The 19,150-nt window shown below is 40.0% G+C and overlaps 1 protein-coding gene across 1 annotated transcript; it reads right to left on the bottom strand.

The window, feature by feature from the left end:
- Positions 1-11,127: 11,127 nt before the first annotated feature.
- LOC137887978 (chitin synthase chs-2-like) lies at positions 11,128-18,890 on the bottom strand. The gene is given in 22 exon segments (XM_068731239.1): positions 11,128-11,259; positions 11,685-11,772; positions 11,899-12,113; positions 12,213-12,323; positions 12,502-12,566; positions 12,687-12,721; positions 12,815-12,992; positions 13,115-13,393; positions 13,523-13,702; positions 13,836-14,004; positions 14,167-14,282; positions 14,374-14,574; positions 14,731-14,927; positions 14,977-15,089; positions 15,208-15,382; positions 15,494-15,655; positions 16,035-16,133; positions 16,326-16,515; positions 16,770-17,646; positions 17,756-17,944; positions 18,195-18,330; positions 18,865-18,890. Coding segments are annotated over 22 exon segments (3,933 nt in total).
- Positions 18,891-19,150: the final 260 nt, after the last annotated feature.

The raw sequence follows: 19,150 nt of genomic DNA on the forward strand, positions 1-19,150 counted from the left end.
CCAAGACTTTTAATATGCTGGGCTCTTAGAACAACTGATATAGGCTCTATATACACAGCTATACATAGATACAGTGAAACATTTATGAAATATAGAGCATTTCAAATTAGAAAACTGATCAAATACTCCAATATTTGAATAAAAAAGTATTTTTAAAATTCAAAAACACTCTATATCACTTCTATGTATCACTCATGATGTTCATTGAATCAATAGACCGAAGATTGGACCTTTTTTGAGTGTTTTAAGCTCTTTCTATGCCCTTTTTAGTTATTTAGTTTAAGGTCAAATCCTGCTTCAGACTCTCTGTTCAGGGCTGTATCTCAGCCCCCCCTTCTCCGATTTTCACCATTGAGACATCCTTCGAACCGTAGGAGCCAATAGAATTGCCTGGAATTGAAAGCTAGATGATTGACAGCACTATTAGCCAATAAAGCTCAAAAAGGTCCAGCTCTGAAATCTGATTTGCTGAGCTTCCAACCCTCCCAAGAATCCGAGGAGTGTCGGAGAGACACGAATCGAACGGATTCACACGGAGCACCAGCAGCTGGACAAACATGAAGTGGAAGTACGGAGATATTCCATTTTTTCGCTGAGATTCGACCAAAAGTAAGTACAATATTCGATGAAAGCTGTGTGACTTTTTGTGTTCGAAGCTGAATATCTCTGCGATGGTTTACCGGGGAGAGAAATGGAAACTATGTCCGTAATCTCCGTCAGGCGCTCGTGCTTTTTCATGCTGCATGTTCGTAGGTAGCACGTTGCTAACGGAGTGTAGCAGCCTTTTTCTCCGGTCTGTCCCAGTCATATCGAGTATGATTTATGATATTTTGTTATTTGTTTGCTTGGCTGATGGGAGATGTGTTTGTCTCATGTAGAAGTGACCTAGTTCATGTTGTTCCCAGGACGCTGAGGTTTCTGCAGAACTATAACATCACTATATTCGTTCTTCGTGGGTTCTCTGCCAGTTACTTTTAACACAAAACTCTCTAAGTTTTGATGTACTCTGCGTCCAAATGGGGGACCTACGGGTGTATCTGTTAAAGCAGAAAATCAACATCACTGTGTTCCCAGTCCTGACCTGACTCACTGGGACTCTGCTACTGGTTTCACTCTGATACTGGTCTCAGTCTGTACTCTGTAACTCTTCCCTTCTGTCTCTTTATGTCAGGAGAACAATTTATTTTTTAACGTGAAATTGCATTTTTCCATGCAGTAATGTTTAATTCCTCAGTATACTTAAATAATAAAGATGTTATCATCAAACAAGTTGTGTCCAAGCATGTTATTGCAAGTATGCTACACGTATTACAAGAATGCCTGCTGTCTCCTGCTGCTGTCTTGAGTGATCACAGAAGATCCATTAAATGTAGTAAGAGTTTGTCTCAGGGTAAACTAAGAAGACCTCTATCATGGTAGCTGACTATTTTAGAAAGTAATGATAGACTCCTGTAATGAACATACATCTTTTCAGATAATATAGTATTCCTATAGTATGTCTGTGTGTTCTGGAACTTTAATTTTGTTCAGACAAATTTGAACTTTGACTTGACGGAGGAAATATTGGTCATTTCTCAAATTTTTTCTCAGGTTAGCATTCTGTCACATTGTCCTCTAATTTGCAAGTAACTTATGTCTTGAGCTCCTCTGGCAAAAAAAGAAGCCTGAAGATTTGGAAAGATGGCCTTTTAAGGACAGACCACAGGAAGTGGAAGAAGCCAAGAGGGAGATGGAAATAGGGGACTTGAGTTCAGATTCTTCAAAGAAAATCGTTTTTCTTCGGATTGGTGATCATTGGTTGGGAGCTTATTCTTTCTTTATAGATGGTTTTATTATGTATACAAATTGTATTTGTTTGGTTCAGTTGTGTTTGGTTAAAGCTTTTGTTCTTTTTGCTTTGATGGCCTTCTTGTGTCACGAAGTGAGCTCTTGATGAGGACTCGGATGCAGAGTAGAGTTTCAGCTGACGATCTTTTTATTTCCAACAAAAAATGCACAGGGAAATCCCTGGAAACAAAAAACGCTCTTAGCGAGGAAAGAAGAAAATAACAAATAAGAAAATAACAAAGAAGAACTAAAAACGCTCTGGCGAGGAAAGAAGAAAATAACAAAGTAGAACTAAAAATGCTCTGATTTAACTCAAGGAGCTGCAAAGTCAAAACGGCAAAAGCCAAACCAAAAATCACTTCTTGAGGAAGGTATTAAACTACAAATAAAAAAGGCTCTGATTTAACTCGAAGAGCTGAATGGTCGAAACGGCAAAATGCAAAACAAAATCTCTCTTACCGAGGAAACAAGAAAGAAGAAACAAGAAACAAGAACGGGACAGACAAAACTATGACTTGGACTGATAATAGCATGAGGCGGGTGTGCAAGACGAAAGGACATGACACACTGGCACAGGACAAGGGGAGACGCAGACTATAAGTACACATGAGGGAAGTGGGGGAACAGGTGGACACAATCAGGAATCATGGAAGACAAAAAGACTGGTGACACATGAGGAAGGGCACCTGAAACGAGAGGAGAGTTAATTTCCAAAATAAAACAGGAAGTCACAAAACAAACGTGGAGACAGGACAAAAACCCAGCTTGACATACAGGTGTGACATCTTGACTTTGAGCCTTAATTTTTGCAGCTGCTTTCTCTATTCCCTGATGAGTTGTTAGTTATATTTTCCATGTGTTCATTTTGCAACTTTATTGAAGCAATGCTTCTTGTTTTGTTTTTTAGACCTTTTTCCTTTTTTGCTTTTTCCCTGACAACTGTTGGCTGTTGTGGGATCGTTCAATTAATGTCATTAGTGTATTTCTTTTCCTTCAACGACCACATGTAAAAGTCTGAACACACATACTCACAAACACACACACACACACACACACACACACACACACACACACACACACATACATACACTATATGTACTGTATGTTGAAGATATGTGGAGCTTAAATAAAACATGGACACACAAGCTCACATATCTGCATGCCACTAGAGAGCAGCAACAGCACATCACAGAAATAATGTGTGTCACATTATTTCTATTTAATAACATTTAATGTCACTTTGTTGCCATTATTTCTCTATGTGATACACCCAATGTCATTCCTTCTTGGTACCCCAGTTTGCTTAAATTTGGACAACAGATCAACACGCTTAAAAAGTAAGAATGGGAATTGGGAATGAGACCATGTTGAAGGTGCACACGAGGCCCAGGTGTGTCCTGCGATGCTTATTATACGCAAATCAGGTATGCAGCTCTGGAGAGGGAAAACACACAACAGCAAAGCCACCAAACAGAAGGGCTGAGAAATCTGTCCAGCAGATCCCGTAGAAAATACAGTCATCAACCGCCTTAAAATGAAGGTTATAATCTGCAACATTTTTTAAGTTTTATAACTTAGTTTGGGAACAATGACCAAACACATCTCATTTCCTCCGAACAAAGTATTTAAGCACAACTGACCCATTGACTTCCTCTTTGACTCAGCTTCAACATGACGTGCGACATACGAGCAAAAACCTAAACCGCTTACCTTGTACAATGGACCATTAGCTCTTACTCAACCCTTCCGATAACAACCTGTTCGAAGATGACCAGCTATATCCTGAAGTCCCAGAGCTTCCTCCTTCTCCCACCATGCTTCCAAACATCCACGACCACGTCACCCTCGACGAAGCACGCAAACGGAGCTACAACTGTGGCACCAGTCTCCTTTTGGAATGGCATCTCCTTCTTTCATAACGACCATATCACCAAGCCAGAAGACATCCATCTTATTCAAAGATGCAGCCCCCTCCCTCAGCTTCGGCGGCAGCAAGTGGTTCTCAGCCGAAAGTCCGGCGGAATTCTCATCCCTCACGGCTTCTTCCAAAGACCATCGCAATCTATTCAGACAACAGAACCGTTGTAGACATCCTTAACAAAGGACGGCATTATTTTCTCGATATAATGCAGTTCATGCGGGGGATCACTTTGGTTTCCTCCCACATCCCAGGTCATTGCCGACTAAATTTCCCATTTCTCGTACAAGAAATTCAGACAATTGGCACCAGCCTTCAACCCTCTGTCAACTCCGGTCTCACTGTTTTCAGACACTATCTTCAACCGACCCCGACTATATCATTAAGGTTCTGGTCTTCCCCCGCATACATTTCTATCTTTTAGAAACCTTCCAACCAGCAAGAAAAGATTCATGCAGATAATCTTATACGTCTACGTGCAAAGGCCGCTGTCAGTCTATCTTTCATGTTTTTTATCCCAGCTAAGGTGGGAAATTAAAATATAAATAGGGTCAATGCCTTCCCTAAATTTTTTTTATTATTTCCCACATTTGCAATCAAACATTTCATCTTTCTGGTGGAAAAGGCCAGAGTCTTATGCAACCTTATATTTAATTGTTCAACTGTTGAATGTTGAATCAGTGGCACACCACAAGATGGCATTGATGAACTAACACACTGATCTCCTCAGCAGGGAACAGGCGGTCTGATTTGGCTCAAAAAGAGAACATGTCTGCAGGTGATTATTACAGTGTGTGATGTTGCCATAAAGATATGATTTGTGTGTTTCAAATACATTGGTTCAATTACATTTTTTCATTATTGTCATTGAACTGGAAATAATAATTTTTGTGTTAAGTCTCTTTCTAGTTGTGTGTTATGTGTTGTTCTGCCTGTCATTGTACTGCATGTTCTGTCTGCTTGCACATCATGTAGAACATCAAAAAAGTGTGGGCATGACAGTCAGAGACTGTTGTGATTTATGTTTTTATAAGATACAATCACGCAAAACAAAGTTTGTCCTTTTGAAAAGTAACGTTCAGACACAGATGGTTCAGGCAGCAAGTAGATGAATTTGGTCACTGAGAAGTCTGCCCTCATAAGCTTAGTGTGCATGACATTGAGCTTCTAAAACTGGGGTGGCCAAACTATGGCCTGTGGGCCAAATGCGGCCCACTGCCCGTTTTTAAAAGACCAGCGGTGAGTTTTTTTTTAAACAAAGAAGAATATGGCTTAAGCATGTTTCTAATAGATTACACTGTATGTGCATTGACAATATTTAACACTATATAAACACCAATAAACAACTGTAATGTAAAACGTTAAGCTGTAAAGCTGTAAAAAACATTTATTTCCCATGGCTTATGTGGTTTTCTGGACCAGAAACATTTCCTTGCAGTGTAAATGGTTGGAAACTACATTTCTTATTATTGTTTGGCCTGTGACTCATCATATTTCTCTGTATGTGGCCCACAATCAAAAAATGTGGCCACTACTGTTTTAAATATAGTGCTATGCTGAGTACTACCCTTATGAATCAGTTAACTGACACTCTCAACTGCTTGTTTAGTGGGAAGATGATAATTAAATTGAAGCATTTGTTTTCTGTTCTTAGAATAACAGGCAGGGCCGATCTACAGGTTTTGTTTTAGGTCATCTTCAGATTATAATCTGCATGAGACTCACTTACAGTATGTCTTAATAGCCATCACCTTTACAGAGTTTGCTGATTGTTCCTGTCACTACTTTTATAATGCTGCTATATAAAAGTCATTTCAAACCATGTAATTACTCCGCACAAACTGTCATTCCTTTCCTTTGGAGATGCATCAGGAAAAGACATTTTTGTTGTTGCAATATTGACAGAGTTCAAGAGGTGCATCTGGATTTACAATGATCAACCCATCTCCACCTCGCTCCTCTGCAAACATTAGAAACACAATTAAGTAGGAAACATCAAACCACTTATCACCTTAAACCTATAATTGTTTTTCTTTGGCACCAATGGAGGAAGTGTAACAAGCTGTAAACCCAATAAGGACATTGTCACCTAATAAAGTTGATTCATTTTTGGTCTCTACCAACTACTGAGGGACATATCTGTCTCTTCACCATGTTCAGCGGTTAGTTGCTAGCTTTGTCTGCATCATATTTGGTCTACAAACAGGTTTATCTGAGTTGTTTTTGCAAAAATTATGCTGATGACAAATTTAAAGTTTGTGGCCAGTAAAACAAAACAAAAGATGCTAAAACACTTTGTAGAGCAGCTGAAGGGAACCGCAGGGATGAATGATAATTGCGTTTTGTTTCATGGCCCAATCTCCGCATTCACGGATTCACAGACCTTAATAAAGGCATGTCCTCTACAAAGTCCATGAGGGCTTCGGGCTTTCCCACTGTCAAATTGTCCAGTGCTTGAGGGTTCTATTGCAGATATTTTGGCCCAATCTCAATGTCCCCTCTAAGGCCTTAAAACCTGAACCCTCAGGGGCCTAACCGACGTCACCTGTTAAATCGTGACTGTAAGTGGCTGCAAGGGCTTTAAATGGTCAGTAGGAATGGGACGGCACTTTGCTGGGGTTACTAGTGGAGGCGTTAAATAGAGAAGAGGATGTCACATGGGTGTCATGCCATTATTATAATATGATGACGATGATTATTGATCAAAGGATTGATTTACACTCATTTGATGCGTTACTCACCAGACAATTAGTCTACTACAGCAGCCTATCACATGGTTGAGATCATCTGTATTAAATTTGCCTTTTACATTTTTTGGCCAACAAGAGGTTTTATGACACATGAAGCCTCCAGAAATGAACTTATTTGCTGGAAAGCTTTAATGTTTCATGAAACTTCATCTCACCGTTACTGGTTAGCAGTTGCACTTAGGTTTGAGTTTCAGTCTTTATTGATTACATTTCAAGCTCCTTTACTGAGTTTACTGACAGTCTCTCTTCTCCAGCCACATCTCTAATTCCCCTTCATTGCCATTTTCCATTCATCCACCAGATTTTCTACTTTCCCCCCCAACACCTGTCCTCCCCATCTATCTGCACACCTGCATCTCATTTCCTCATCACCCCCTCAGTTCATACCGGCCCAGAATAATATGAAAGAAGATAATTCCCTGCAGCTATGTGTGTATAACAATAATGTTAAGTTGAGTCTGATGAAAAATGATTTTGGAGAACAGAACCATTTTGGAAACATTACTATGGTGGTTGTGGTTTTTCTTTACAAACTACAACAAGCTGATAAACCACACCAGGTAAGCTAAGGACGAACTGAATCCTTTTGATCTATACCTTCAGGAGATAATTTACTCAACTGAAAGGTTATGTCAATGGAGCATTTCCAGAATGTGGGTGTAGCTGCATTAAGGTCTTTATTAAAGGTTCCCGCCATTCCAGTGTTTGCCTCTGCAGCATCCCACACCCTCATACAACATACCCCCAATCTTACATTCAGATGATATGTACACACCCACAGGTTCAGGTTGTGTTGTGTGTCTTGATAAGTAGATTGCAAGTTAAAAAATCATGTCTTTCTGGCCTATGAATGGTGACCATACCCATTCGTGACATAACCAGCCCGTTTTCAATCCCAAGACGTCAAATACTGATGCTTTGTCCCGCCCCTTGACATCTGATACCGACGCACAAGTTGGTCACAGAGCCGAATTAAGATGTTCTTCTGCACATACTCATAAAGTTGGGAGCATCATTATTATTATGGGGATATTGGTCAAAATACACTACCCCCGAAACCTATAGGTTATGGTAGCATAAATCTTCAGAACTCCGGCACCGCAGGACACACACACTAGACGTTGATGCTGTTGAGCTTCTTGTCACCGCTCACACACACACGGTGTTATGCTGCCGTTGTTTGGTTCAGTGTGAGAAAGCAAAGCTGGCGTAATGGCGGATCTTCTTTAGGGCGCTATTGTGGAACCTCTGTGTAACACTGGTTATTGTGACCAGCTGTTGAGACCATGATTTATTATTGCTCATCACTTAACAATTGGAGTTTAATGTTTGGTATAAATGTTCGGTAAACTCAAAAACTATTATAATCAACAACTATAAGTTTGGACTTTACAGTTTGTTAAGCCCTCTGAGGCAAATTTGGCATTTGTGATTACAAAATAAACTTAATTTAATTAAATTGACTTGAACTTGCTGGAGTCTCAAGTCAGTCTTGTAAATTCATTCTTAATGGTACACAATCTTTCTCAGATGTCCAGTTGTCATGGAATTGTAGATGTTCATATTTTCCATTCTTGTGAGAACTTTACAAGGTTCACTTATTTATCATTTCCAACAAGTTGTAGCCACGTCAAGCTACACGCGCATATAACATATATGCAGATATTTAAATTATAATTTAGATTAAATTTAAAAAAAATTGGATTGAAATGAAAACTAAATTTACAGTTACTTATACAAATCCCTACAAACATATATTTAGAGACTTGTCACATACTAACGCATTGTCTGACCTCTTGGCGTTTTAATTGGACAAACAGAGTGATGAGAGGCGGGCCCTTCCAGAATCTTGCTTTTGGTCATTTATTACATCACCAGCATGTGGCCGATTGGAGTCTTGAGAGGCTTGAGAGATGTTAGTCATGGAAAAAGAAATCACATGATCAATCCAAACCACAAACTCTGACTTTAGGTTCATGTATGAGGATTTGAAAAACAAACAGACTAAACCGGTTTCCAGGCTTCTCTGGAAGTTACAAAGTTGTTATATAACCAAATCTGAAAGGTCATGGGCTAGTCCGTACTTAATAATAGGTCATTATTCAATAATAGGCTGCATGTATAGAAACAAGTTTAATTTATTAAGGACTCCTCCAGACCAACAATCCAACCAAAAGTACATAGTTGTAAATGCTGTGTTGTTAATAAAGGTGTTTTGGTGAAACTGCATCTGAGTTCTTTTTTCTTCAAAAATATAAAAAGGCAAAGCCTGGGGAGGATCATAACCTGACAAGCCTTCTCATAAAAAGCTTGGAGTTAATCTAAAAAGCACAATACATGATGTTGTTAATCATTCCTAACAACGGTCTATTAACCATTAACCAACACCAGTACCATATGTATTTCTATTTATGTATAAGTACATTGTGAGAGATGAAAAAAAAAAGGTCAAAGTCACATTCCTTGTGTGTGCACGCATACTTAGCCAAATAAAGCTGAATCTGTTCATAAAGCCCTTAGTTAGTACTTTTTAACTTTTTAACCCTTTATAAAGTATGCCTTGAGAAAGTGCCACTGTGAAGAGATCAACACTCCACCAACACATATATAAATATATATATATATGAATATATGTGTGTGTATATACAACACCTGTAGTATATATATATATATACATATTAAAATTAAGGCACAATAAGAAGGATTTTCCGATAAATATGAAATGTATAGACAAAATTCATTTCTTTAAATCATCACTTATGACCATAGACTGTAAGAAGTGGACGGAATCACGGTGACGTCCGTCTTTGTCCCTCATTGGTTTGTGCACTGCCGCTTTGCACTGAAGACAGGTATTCAGTGTTTTGGTCGTCACCATCTTGGATTACGTCTGTCACGATCTACTATGGTCAGTAGTAACTGACCATATTGCGACCACAAGCAAGTGACGTAGTGACGCTGTATACGGCTCTGGTAGCGACCTGTCAATCACAGGATATCCTGCTTTATGGTCTATTCGAATCTAAATGGGACCATAATTTACAAAATTAACATCATGCTGTGTTAAAGAATAATTGAAACTTGTTTACAATATGTACTGAGGTAATAAATCAAGTGAGAAGTAGAGTAATTTACTCAGCCTTCTATACAATCAGACTTCTTTTTGCAACCAGAGGAGTCGCCCCTTGAGACCCCCTGAAAGCTTCCAAAGCAACATTTTGGGGGGGTCTCTGGAAAAGTGTCTTTTAAAATCCTATTATGTCATATCACTTTTTGTTATTCCAATTGCAAAACATTTATTTACAAATATGAATACAGAAAAATATAGTTGTGGGGTTTCTTCTTACATTGCCATTGAATACCTAGGTGTTGTTCCATGGCTAGCACTGTTGCAAATAATTTGCATGAGAAGAAGCCGAGCTTTAAGGGCTCTGTGGTCCATCCTTTTTTCAGGTAAGATGGAATATTTTGCCATCTCTCGCCTTTGTTAAATATAATAGGACCTGCTGTGTACGAGTGGAAAAGTTGTCAGCAACACACGAGTGTATGAGGTTCGAATGTGAGCGTGTCTTTGAATGTCGTGCTTGAAAACCGCAACAGACAAAACCCACTAATGGTTTAATTAAAATATTTCAGATTTTCCATTAGGGCCATACATGCTCACACAAGTACACTCGGGTGTGTGAGGCATTGTAATTATATGTGTTCTTCTGATCATGACTACACGTCTTTTTCCAGGCGTAGTCATACACAGTAATGCAGTTCAGGAGCTACACCTGTACTTGCAGGTGTTTTTCAATAAAAACAGTATCTTTCGATAAAGAACGATTAAAGATAATATTCAGCCTGAGGCAGCGGGACAAGGGGATGTGGAAACATAACACATTTTATGTTATCAACTACAGTCATTCCAGTCAAGTGTGAAGCCGCTCAATAGACAACAAATAGGAGTGTGTTTGTTGTATTTCTTTATACTCAGATTAGCTTCATTCTCGTGTATATAGTGTTCTCAGTTGTGAAACAGAAATATATCAAATATGAAACAAAATTAATTACAGTTACTTTTGCACAAACAGTATTTAATCTCTGTGTAGCACATAGCCAAAAATAATATAAAACTTTTTCACAGTGTGCTTTATCAAGAAAAAAGAACAAATAAAAGCAGAACAGTCTCTAGCAGACTTTTCATTGCATGAAAAGGTATAATTACAGATCATAAATCATGGATACTCACGTTTTTTTACCATTTAAAAAAACTTCTTCATTCTTTTGTCTAAACTTCGTTCATTCCACTTCACATTAGTGTTTTAAACACAGAGGCAGCAAACTCGACGGAAACTAAGATATACAGTACATCAAAACAATACAGTTCCTTCATAAATGGCCATAATAATGTGACATTTAATGACCTGGTGCTTTCGTTTGCACACAACACACATACTCACAAACACAATTTTGTATACTATTTCATCAAGAACATTCATCATTTGTTTTCTGCAAAGCACTTTCTGACAAACTGGTTCAATAAAATGTAATTTTAGGAATAAATTATATATATATAAAGACATTTTTGGTGAAATCTCACATACAGTGGATAATGTAAAGTGCTCAAAAGTGCCACAGAATCTATGTTTACACCATAGTCCCATTACCACCGTCAAAGAACTCATCGTCACTTTCAAATTCAGAGTCCACAGTGATGGTGTCGGAGATGGTGTCGGAGATGGTGTCGGCGATTGAGTCGGAGATGGAGTTAGATTTGGCCTGGGTGGAGATGAAAGAAACATTAGCTCAATTAAATTGCACCACACCTGGGACACTTCTGGCAGGTGAATAAGCTTTGTGTTCTAGTTCAGGACAGTTGCAGGATTTAGCAGGAAGGTGTGGTTGGACTTATGTCAGTACAGTCAGTTTCTGGTTGCGTCCTTAATTAAAGAAAATTACTTGTAGGACAATGAAATGTTCTTTTCTGTTAGCTGTTTACGTAGCGATCCTCCTCATGTTGTCCTTTGTCATGATTAATATCTATTTTAAGAATACAAAAGAATGCTAAGGATACAAATGAGTGCCATTTAGTACTTTGTACATTTGCAATAAAGAAAGAACACATAATGATTAACAGTATTACTGTACAGAGTAAAAGAGGCAACACAAAGCAGTAGTTAAAGTAAAACTTTAGTTGTAAATACCTTTTTGCCTTCCAGGTATATTGGTTCAGGCTTTCGCTCTTTGGGCTCTGTGTCCAAAAAGGCCACATAATGGATCAGAGTGTAGATTCTGGATGACAGAACAAGAAAGAATTTTGACTGAGAAAAAAAAGATTGACTGGCCTACATGTGAACATCATTATTACAAATAAAACCTTGTTGATGAAAAACAAAGTAATTTCGTGCAAGTGGTCACCTGTGATTGAACATCGTAAGGAACTGGATCACAACCGATGTCGCAAATCCAAAAATGAACATGAAGGCAATGGGATCAATTAGTACATAATCCCCGCTGTCCTCAAGTTCGAGGTTGAACTTGGGGATCCTGATGGAGAAGGAGCCCCCGAAGAGCTGCAGGGTAAACGTCGCCACCAGCCACAGGGCATTCAAGATGAAGAAGGCAAAGTTGATCTGTGTGTAAAAGACAAAGATAAGATTCATTTAACATAAATTGCACGGTGGTTTCCTGTTACTGTTGATGTGTACTGTAATTCAGCTCCCCACACCTACCTTGTTCCTCAGCTCTCGCAGGTCATTGCTAATCTTTTTCTGTGCCTCCTTGTCGTCTTGCAGAGGTTCCAGGTACTTCCTCTGAAGCTCCATAAAGAAGTCCTCCTCCTCCTGCAGAGAAACCCTTTCAATCAATTATTCTGTTATTTGTGCATATTTAGATGCAGCGCTTAACGAGAACTTAAGAGTTTTCACCTGCATTATGAAACAGAATATGGTGAGCATCATTGTGACAGTGTGATTCAGTGGCAGTTGATCACGCTGACCTGATAAAACGAGACATACACACCTTGCTGAGCGAGTCCTCCTGCAGCTGCATGTCAGTGGACATATTCTGTAGTTGTGTGACAAAACCTGGACAGAACAGAGGGTCAGACAGGAGGGTATTAGAGAGCATTACATTTTCAACAGAGCTGGAATCTTTGCAAAAAAATATCACGATTGATTGATTATTGCAAAATGATTTAAACTTACATTGGATGGGTGAGTCAAAAAAAACCTCTGCTTGCCTGTAACACAATCATAAAATGTATTAGTAGCATCTCACACTTTGTGACACTAGGACATTACATTTCAATCAATGTTCCACCTTTAGGACTTACGTCTGTTCCTCTGGGATCCTTTCGTCCCCCACATTCGTGTTTTGGGGCTGGAGTTCAGGCTGTTGGGACTCTGTGATCAGGATCTCCTGGTTGACAGGGAGCTGCACTCCTCCAGCTCTCTGGTTGTTTTTTTTGCAACACTTGCACCACGAGAAGAACCGTTGGAAGGTGCTTTTGGCTGCAAGGGTGAAGATCAGCTTAAGTTCGGTCAGCACAAACAATAATACTGGTCTAGTGTTGCACTGTGAGTGACTTGACAGTAAACTCTTTTTTATTTTTTGGTTTCAACCTGGTATCTACCTCTCTGGGTTGTTGTTTGCTTGGCAACGGGATCTGGTGTTGCAGCACCGGAGGTAGGTTTTGACTCCCGTGTACCCCAGGACACATTGTTCATGTTGACCATGGTGTAGATGGTGAGCAGGAGGTAGGCGCTGGGGATGCAGAGGATGTAGAGAAAGCCGTGGAACACCAGTTGGACTTCCTGAGGATGCATTATCGCTGTGATGATGTAAATCAAGGCCATGGAGATGACAAAAATGCTGCTGGGTGTCAGGATGGTTTGGTCCTTCACCATAGACCCTGAAGAAAGATAAGGGCATGTTGAGTTAAAGCAGCTTTAAGCAGCTCTTCTAACAAATAATATACAAAGTCCAAATAAAGTCGCTGCACGTGTTTTTATAAAGTTATACCTGTTTGAATAGTACTTACCGATAATGGACATCATAACCACCAACATGAGGAATGCGTATATGATACTCAAGATCCCAGCAATAGTTATCTGAGTGTCCGATTTGAGTTTAAAGCAAAGAGCCAGGTAGATGACGGGGGGTACCACAGCCAGGACCAGCGCAACGTTGGCATCTATTGTTAAGACGAATGTCAAACTACCTGGAGACCACAAAAAGAAGCACATACAGATTTAAATTTTTGCATTTATTTGAACAAAAATTAAACATTCTTTAAAAAAAAAAAAATCGGTTGATCTGAAAAGAAATTGTGTCTACAAACACAAAACACCAACCTGCAATCAACAGGCAGATTGTGGCAGGGGCCAGAATGGCTGAGGTGATGGCGAAGAGCTGGTAGAACATGAACAGTTTGGACATGGACGAGTTTCTCTTGGAAACTATGCTGGTGGAGCCTAGCAGATCCACCACGTTGGCCAATGTGGACGGTCCCCATCGCCGACGCTGAAGTTGGCAAATAATCATCAGCATGACTCGTGTGATTTTTGGTTTAATGACAACTTTTAACCAACAGGATTGATATTCATAGATGCTTCGGATAGACAGTTACTGAGTATCTGAGTTTGTCAAATCTTGGAACAGTTCCTATCAGCTACCAGCACTCACCTGGTTGTAAAGTTCTTTGAAGTCCTCAGGTGCATTGGTGTAAGCATCAGCTGCTGCGTTGTACTCCACCCTCCATCCCTGCTTCAGCAGCAGAGTACACAGCCAGCGATCCTCACCTGCAGCGAACAAAAAATGCATTCATATGTGAGAGGAGGAGACCGATTGATTGAGTGAGAGACAGAAAGTCCTATCAAACAACATCCTCACCTTGGTCATACTGGATGTAGTGGCTCGCCTCTGCGGACTTAGTGGAGTATCGCTTCATCACGTTGTCGTCCATCAGCGCCTCTGCTCTGAACAGACTAAAGCAACCGGGGCTGCAAAGCACACAGCCGATCACGTGCTCCGCTGTTTTCTGCAGCCAATGACTGACAGCATATTCAAACTTCTGGAACCACACTGCGGGACCTGTAATTGAAATACAGAGGTTCACAACCCTTTCAGCTTCAGTGGTGGATCTTAGAGCTCTTTGTTGATATGATTGGACAGTTGTTTAAAGTTGTGTTTGGTTGGTTTTTTCCTGCCTTCTCCTAGTTTGTTTTAATTATTGTACAATGTGCACACCTGATCCGGTGGGGTGAATCCTGCCACACGCTGCCCCGACACGTGGGTACATTTTTAAACGGTCGATGAGCAGCATCACAGCAGCCGGCTGGAAGTCTGTGTCACCATCTAAAGCCAGGATGTAGGTGTTGTGCTTCTCAATCTGGAGGAACAGGCACAGTTTGTTTTGATTTACATTTAGGATTAATTTAGAAATACTGTGGATGCCTGTTGGAGCTCATGAAAAAAAATCTGCAAAAGTTTTACTCTCATCTTACCAGAAGCTCCGCTGTCAGCTCAGCCTCGTCCTCTCCCTTCTTCAAGCGTGCGTAATATTTGGTCATTAGCTTCCAGCCCAGAAGATAGTAAAGGTACATCACCTGGTAAATAAGAACAAACAAAAAAAATGTTCAAGTGTTCAACCGTTGTTGAGCGTGAACGTGACCAAACGTGAGCTGTAATGGTACGTATGTAAATGTATAGACATTATTTTCCTACCTGAGACCATCTTTTCTTGTGGCGGATAAGATCTCTGTCCTTGAAGTGAACTATGATAACATTCCCATGAGGCATGGTGACCACCAGACGACCTCCGTACGGCGTCTTCATGATCTTCTGCTCAGGGATCTGCTGATTCTTTATGAAGAACGTGTCATTGATCTTTGTGAAGATGCTGATGATGCCGAATGAGAGAACATTGATAGTAAATTGTACTGGACCATTTTTTTATACTTAACACTAAAATGCAGAGTAACTGTAGGCCATCTCTAAACATGGTTCTTACCCATAAACTTCTGTGAGGATTTTCACGAGGTTCTCTGCATATTTGTTGAGGTGATTCCCCTGACTCCCTTCAACATGTTTGAATGCGTCGTCAAAGTAGATATGTGATTCAAAGGTGACATCGTTGAACTTTGGGTCTGTCTTTGGCCTGTACTTGTCCAGTCTGCAGTGTTCAGAGAAACAAAAATAGGAACTGTGAAGAAATCCACTGTGATAAAGTAGTGATGTGGTTAAGAATACTGAGAACTGTCTGCGCTAAGGACACAAACTCTTAGGGAAATAGAATCCAGCAATACATTGAGCAACTAGGTTTGTCTTCCCACGTCATGTAGCATTTCCTCAACTGAAATGCGAGACTAAAATTATCTTTGTAGTTAAAATATTGAAGGTCAAAGCAAGAAAGCAAGAAACTGGATTATTGCCTTCTCTAGCAGACCCTATGTTCACAACATCCTTAGATCCAAACAATTAATTCACATCAGGGAATCAAAAGAGATAGAGTTAGAGGAATGGAAAGATGATCAATGATAAAAAAAGCTCACCTGAATATGGAGATGATGATGTTCATCATCTCATCGTGGGTTTCGTGCCACATAGTCGCGCACAGATACAGCATATCAGGTTTACCGGATGACCCTTTACTAAACATTACAAGATTTGCAAATATGAGAAACATCATTTTGTTTGGAGAAGAGACAATGTAACTCTAACTTGAAAGCATAAACTAACCAACCTAAAATTGCAGCCCAATTCCAAACACTCCTCGAAGAATCAACAACCATGCATTAGATGATTCTTGTTCGGACCAAAAATGGAGGACTACTCCTACACACACTTACTTTTTCCTCCTGTTTTTCTTCTGGATGTCGAATCGGGTGTTGAGGAGTAGGGACTGCTCGATAAAGGCACCCTCAAACAGCCTCCTGACGAACAGGTCTTGGGTCCTCTGGATACGAGACACGTTGAGGTACCACAGATGGAGGGTGGCCAACACAAGACCGAGCCACCAAGACACTGCTGAACCTGGAGGAATATTAACAAACACATTTGATGAAAATTCCACCTTTGGATACTGAAAAATACCTTGATCTCTACCATATGATGATGGGTTTTTTTTGTGTATCCAGAAAAATACAGCACTAAATAACAAAATGGCCATGCAAGTTTAACTGGTAATACTTCTTGTCGAATACGTCATGGACCCAAGGACCTACAATAACCCTATTTTTGAGTATTATATGTGCCAAAATTAATTGTACCAGGATTTATATTCTTACCTGTCAGTAAGCCAATATCAGTTATCTTGGACATGTCCAGGAAGCACAGAGTGTGTGTAACATCCAAAACCAGATGTGGGAACACGCTGCCGTTCAGGCTTTGGCTTCTTCCATCGACAACTTCATTGCAGTAGCCTGTGAAGTTGACCGCAGTCCCATTCAGACTTATTTTGTAGTCTTGATAGTAAACAATAACCGGGACAATAAAGAGAACCATGACGGCCAGAGAGGCCAGGTACAAAGGCAAAATGAAGCATCGTCGCAGGGCGTGCATCTTGCAGGCTACCAGTGAAAACCAGTGGCAGAGTGCGGAGGAGATCAGCTGGACCCCGATGATGATGGCTATAATTTTTGTCTCACGGCTCGGGATGGAGGTCACGATGTCCCAGTCCAGTTTGGCCAGAGGGACGTAGGCTCCGAGCACACCGGCGGTCACCGCAATCCTGAGCATGCTGGAGAGGATGTGCAGAATGTTCTGGCACGTTTTCACGTCTTTACACAGTGCTTTGACAAAGACGGAGCTGTTATTCTCACTGATCAGTCTGAAGTAGTTCTCCCACCAGTTAAAAGACATCAAGAAGGACCCACCAACAGCCAGACCCACCCAAATGATCATCTTGATATCAGTGGGATCCTTCATGATGTATAAGAAGAGGAACAGGACGTAACCGAGCAAAATGAGGAGGAAGGCGGTGATGGACGGCACCAGGAAGCGGTTCCTTTCTTTGCCGGTGCACTGGGTGATCACCTGCAGGAGCGCAGAGAGGACGGCTACACTGTTCAGTATCGTCACGTTGGTCACGATGTCCAAGTGCGGCATTGCCACGATGGTGAGAATCGCTGCACCCACAGCCACCAGGAACTCAAAGAACAGAACCTGAAGAAAAAGAAGTTCATGAAATTAAACAACACGGTAAAGAAGAGCCAGGTTACTTGCTGGGCTCTGCTTTTGGCATCAGTCAATGTCCTGTTGACTCTAGTCTTACAATGGCTATCGTCAACTTCCTTGGCAGCTTTGATGTTTTGTAGCATGCCTTCCAGATGCTTTTGAGAAATAGCAAGACGCTGGAACTTATGAGGGCACAGCCGATACAAAGCAGAGCGACGGGTCTCATCTCATCTGGGAGGGTTTTTGTGAGTTCGTTGGACAAGGTGATGAGAAGGAGGAATGAAACCTGGAACAGAGTTTTAAAAAAAAGTGATTATCATTTAATTATTTAATATTATATTATATTAGTTAATACTGTGATATGAGCTGCTCCATATACAATGCATCTGTCTTACTTAATGTAATCCTTATGATTTCACTTATTACAACTAAATTAAATCTATATTCCCACAGCTCTTTCTGTCAACTTGCTCTTCAATATGCATCACACATTCAAATTCATGTATATATAACAAAATGTATGAATAATAGCAAACCTTGCTACAAAGGGCCAATCCAAACACAAACACAGCTACGACACACAGGGTGATGATCTTTAGTAGTTTGATCATCTTCCATGGCGTGTGTTCATCTTCAACGGCGGGGACCTCTCGGCAGGTATCCCACGGCTTCCTAAAGAAAGACACCAAGGATAGATAGATGGGTGGATAGATAGATGTAACAAATGTGTAAAACACACTATAGTTGTAAGCAGATATAAGAAACAAATCATTAATAAAATAGGATATAACACAGCTGTAATTCTTTATAATTTATTGATTATATGTGTATATACTGCTTGATAAATAGGGAAAACTGATGACTCAAAAAATATTTTCACATTTCTGCTTAAATAATTTATTTATTTAACAGGGACCGTGCACATTAATCAGCATTTCAGTTTCCATCTCAATGTCAATGTGCCAGAGTTAGCTAGAAAGCAAATTTTCGTCTGTAATCCCTGGACCGCAGGTTATTACAATTTAGTGGCCCAATATAAGAGCATAATTAACTCACCTTGCTTACATGAAAAGATAACTAACTGCAACTACAAGAAAATACAAGCTTAGAAAAAAAGGCTTATTTTCACATTATTTATAATTGACTGAAATATAAATAAGTTACATATTAAATAAAATCTAAATAAATAATAATGTGTGTACTTACGAGGGCATATCTTTGAAATCCGCCATCCTTCCTTCCTTCTGTGTTGGTGTTGTAAATGAAGACTGTCTGGTTGAGTGTCAGTATTTAAATGCAGCACTCTTGTTTCATAAATGAGAGGGCGGAGCCAAATGACATTTTCTACAGGTGACCTCAGCAGAGCTACAAGCTGTGATACAATTAACATTCCAATCATAAAGTATTAGTATTAGTACAAGAATAGCAAAGTAAATGGCTGACTCTCGTACAGCAGTCATGTAGTTTCTGTATCTCCTGTGTGTTCAGAGCA

The sequence above is a fragment of the Cebidichthys violaceus genome, unplaced genomic scaffold (genome assembly GCF_023349555.1).
Source record: "Cebidichthys violaceus isolate CVI_PGR_0920_01 unplaced genomic scaffold, fCebVio1.0.p SCAF_50, whole genome shotgun sequence".
NCBI classification, from domain to species: Eukaryota; Metazoa; Chordata; class Actinopteri; order Perciformes; family Stichaeidae; genus Cebidichthys; species Cebidichthys violaceus.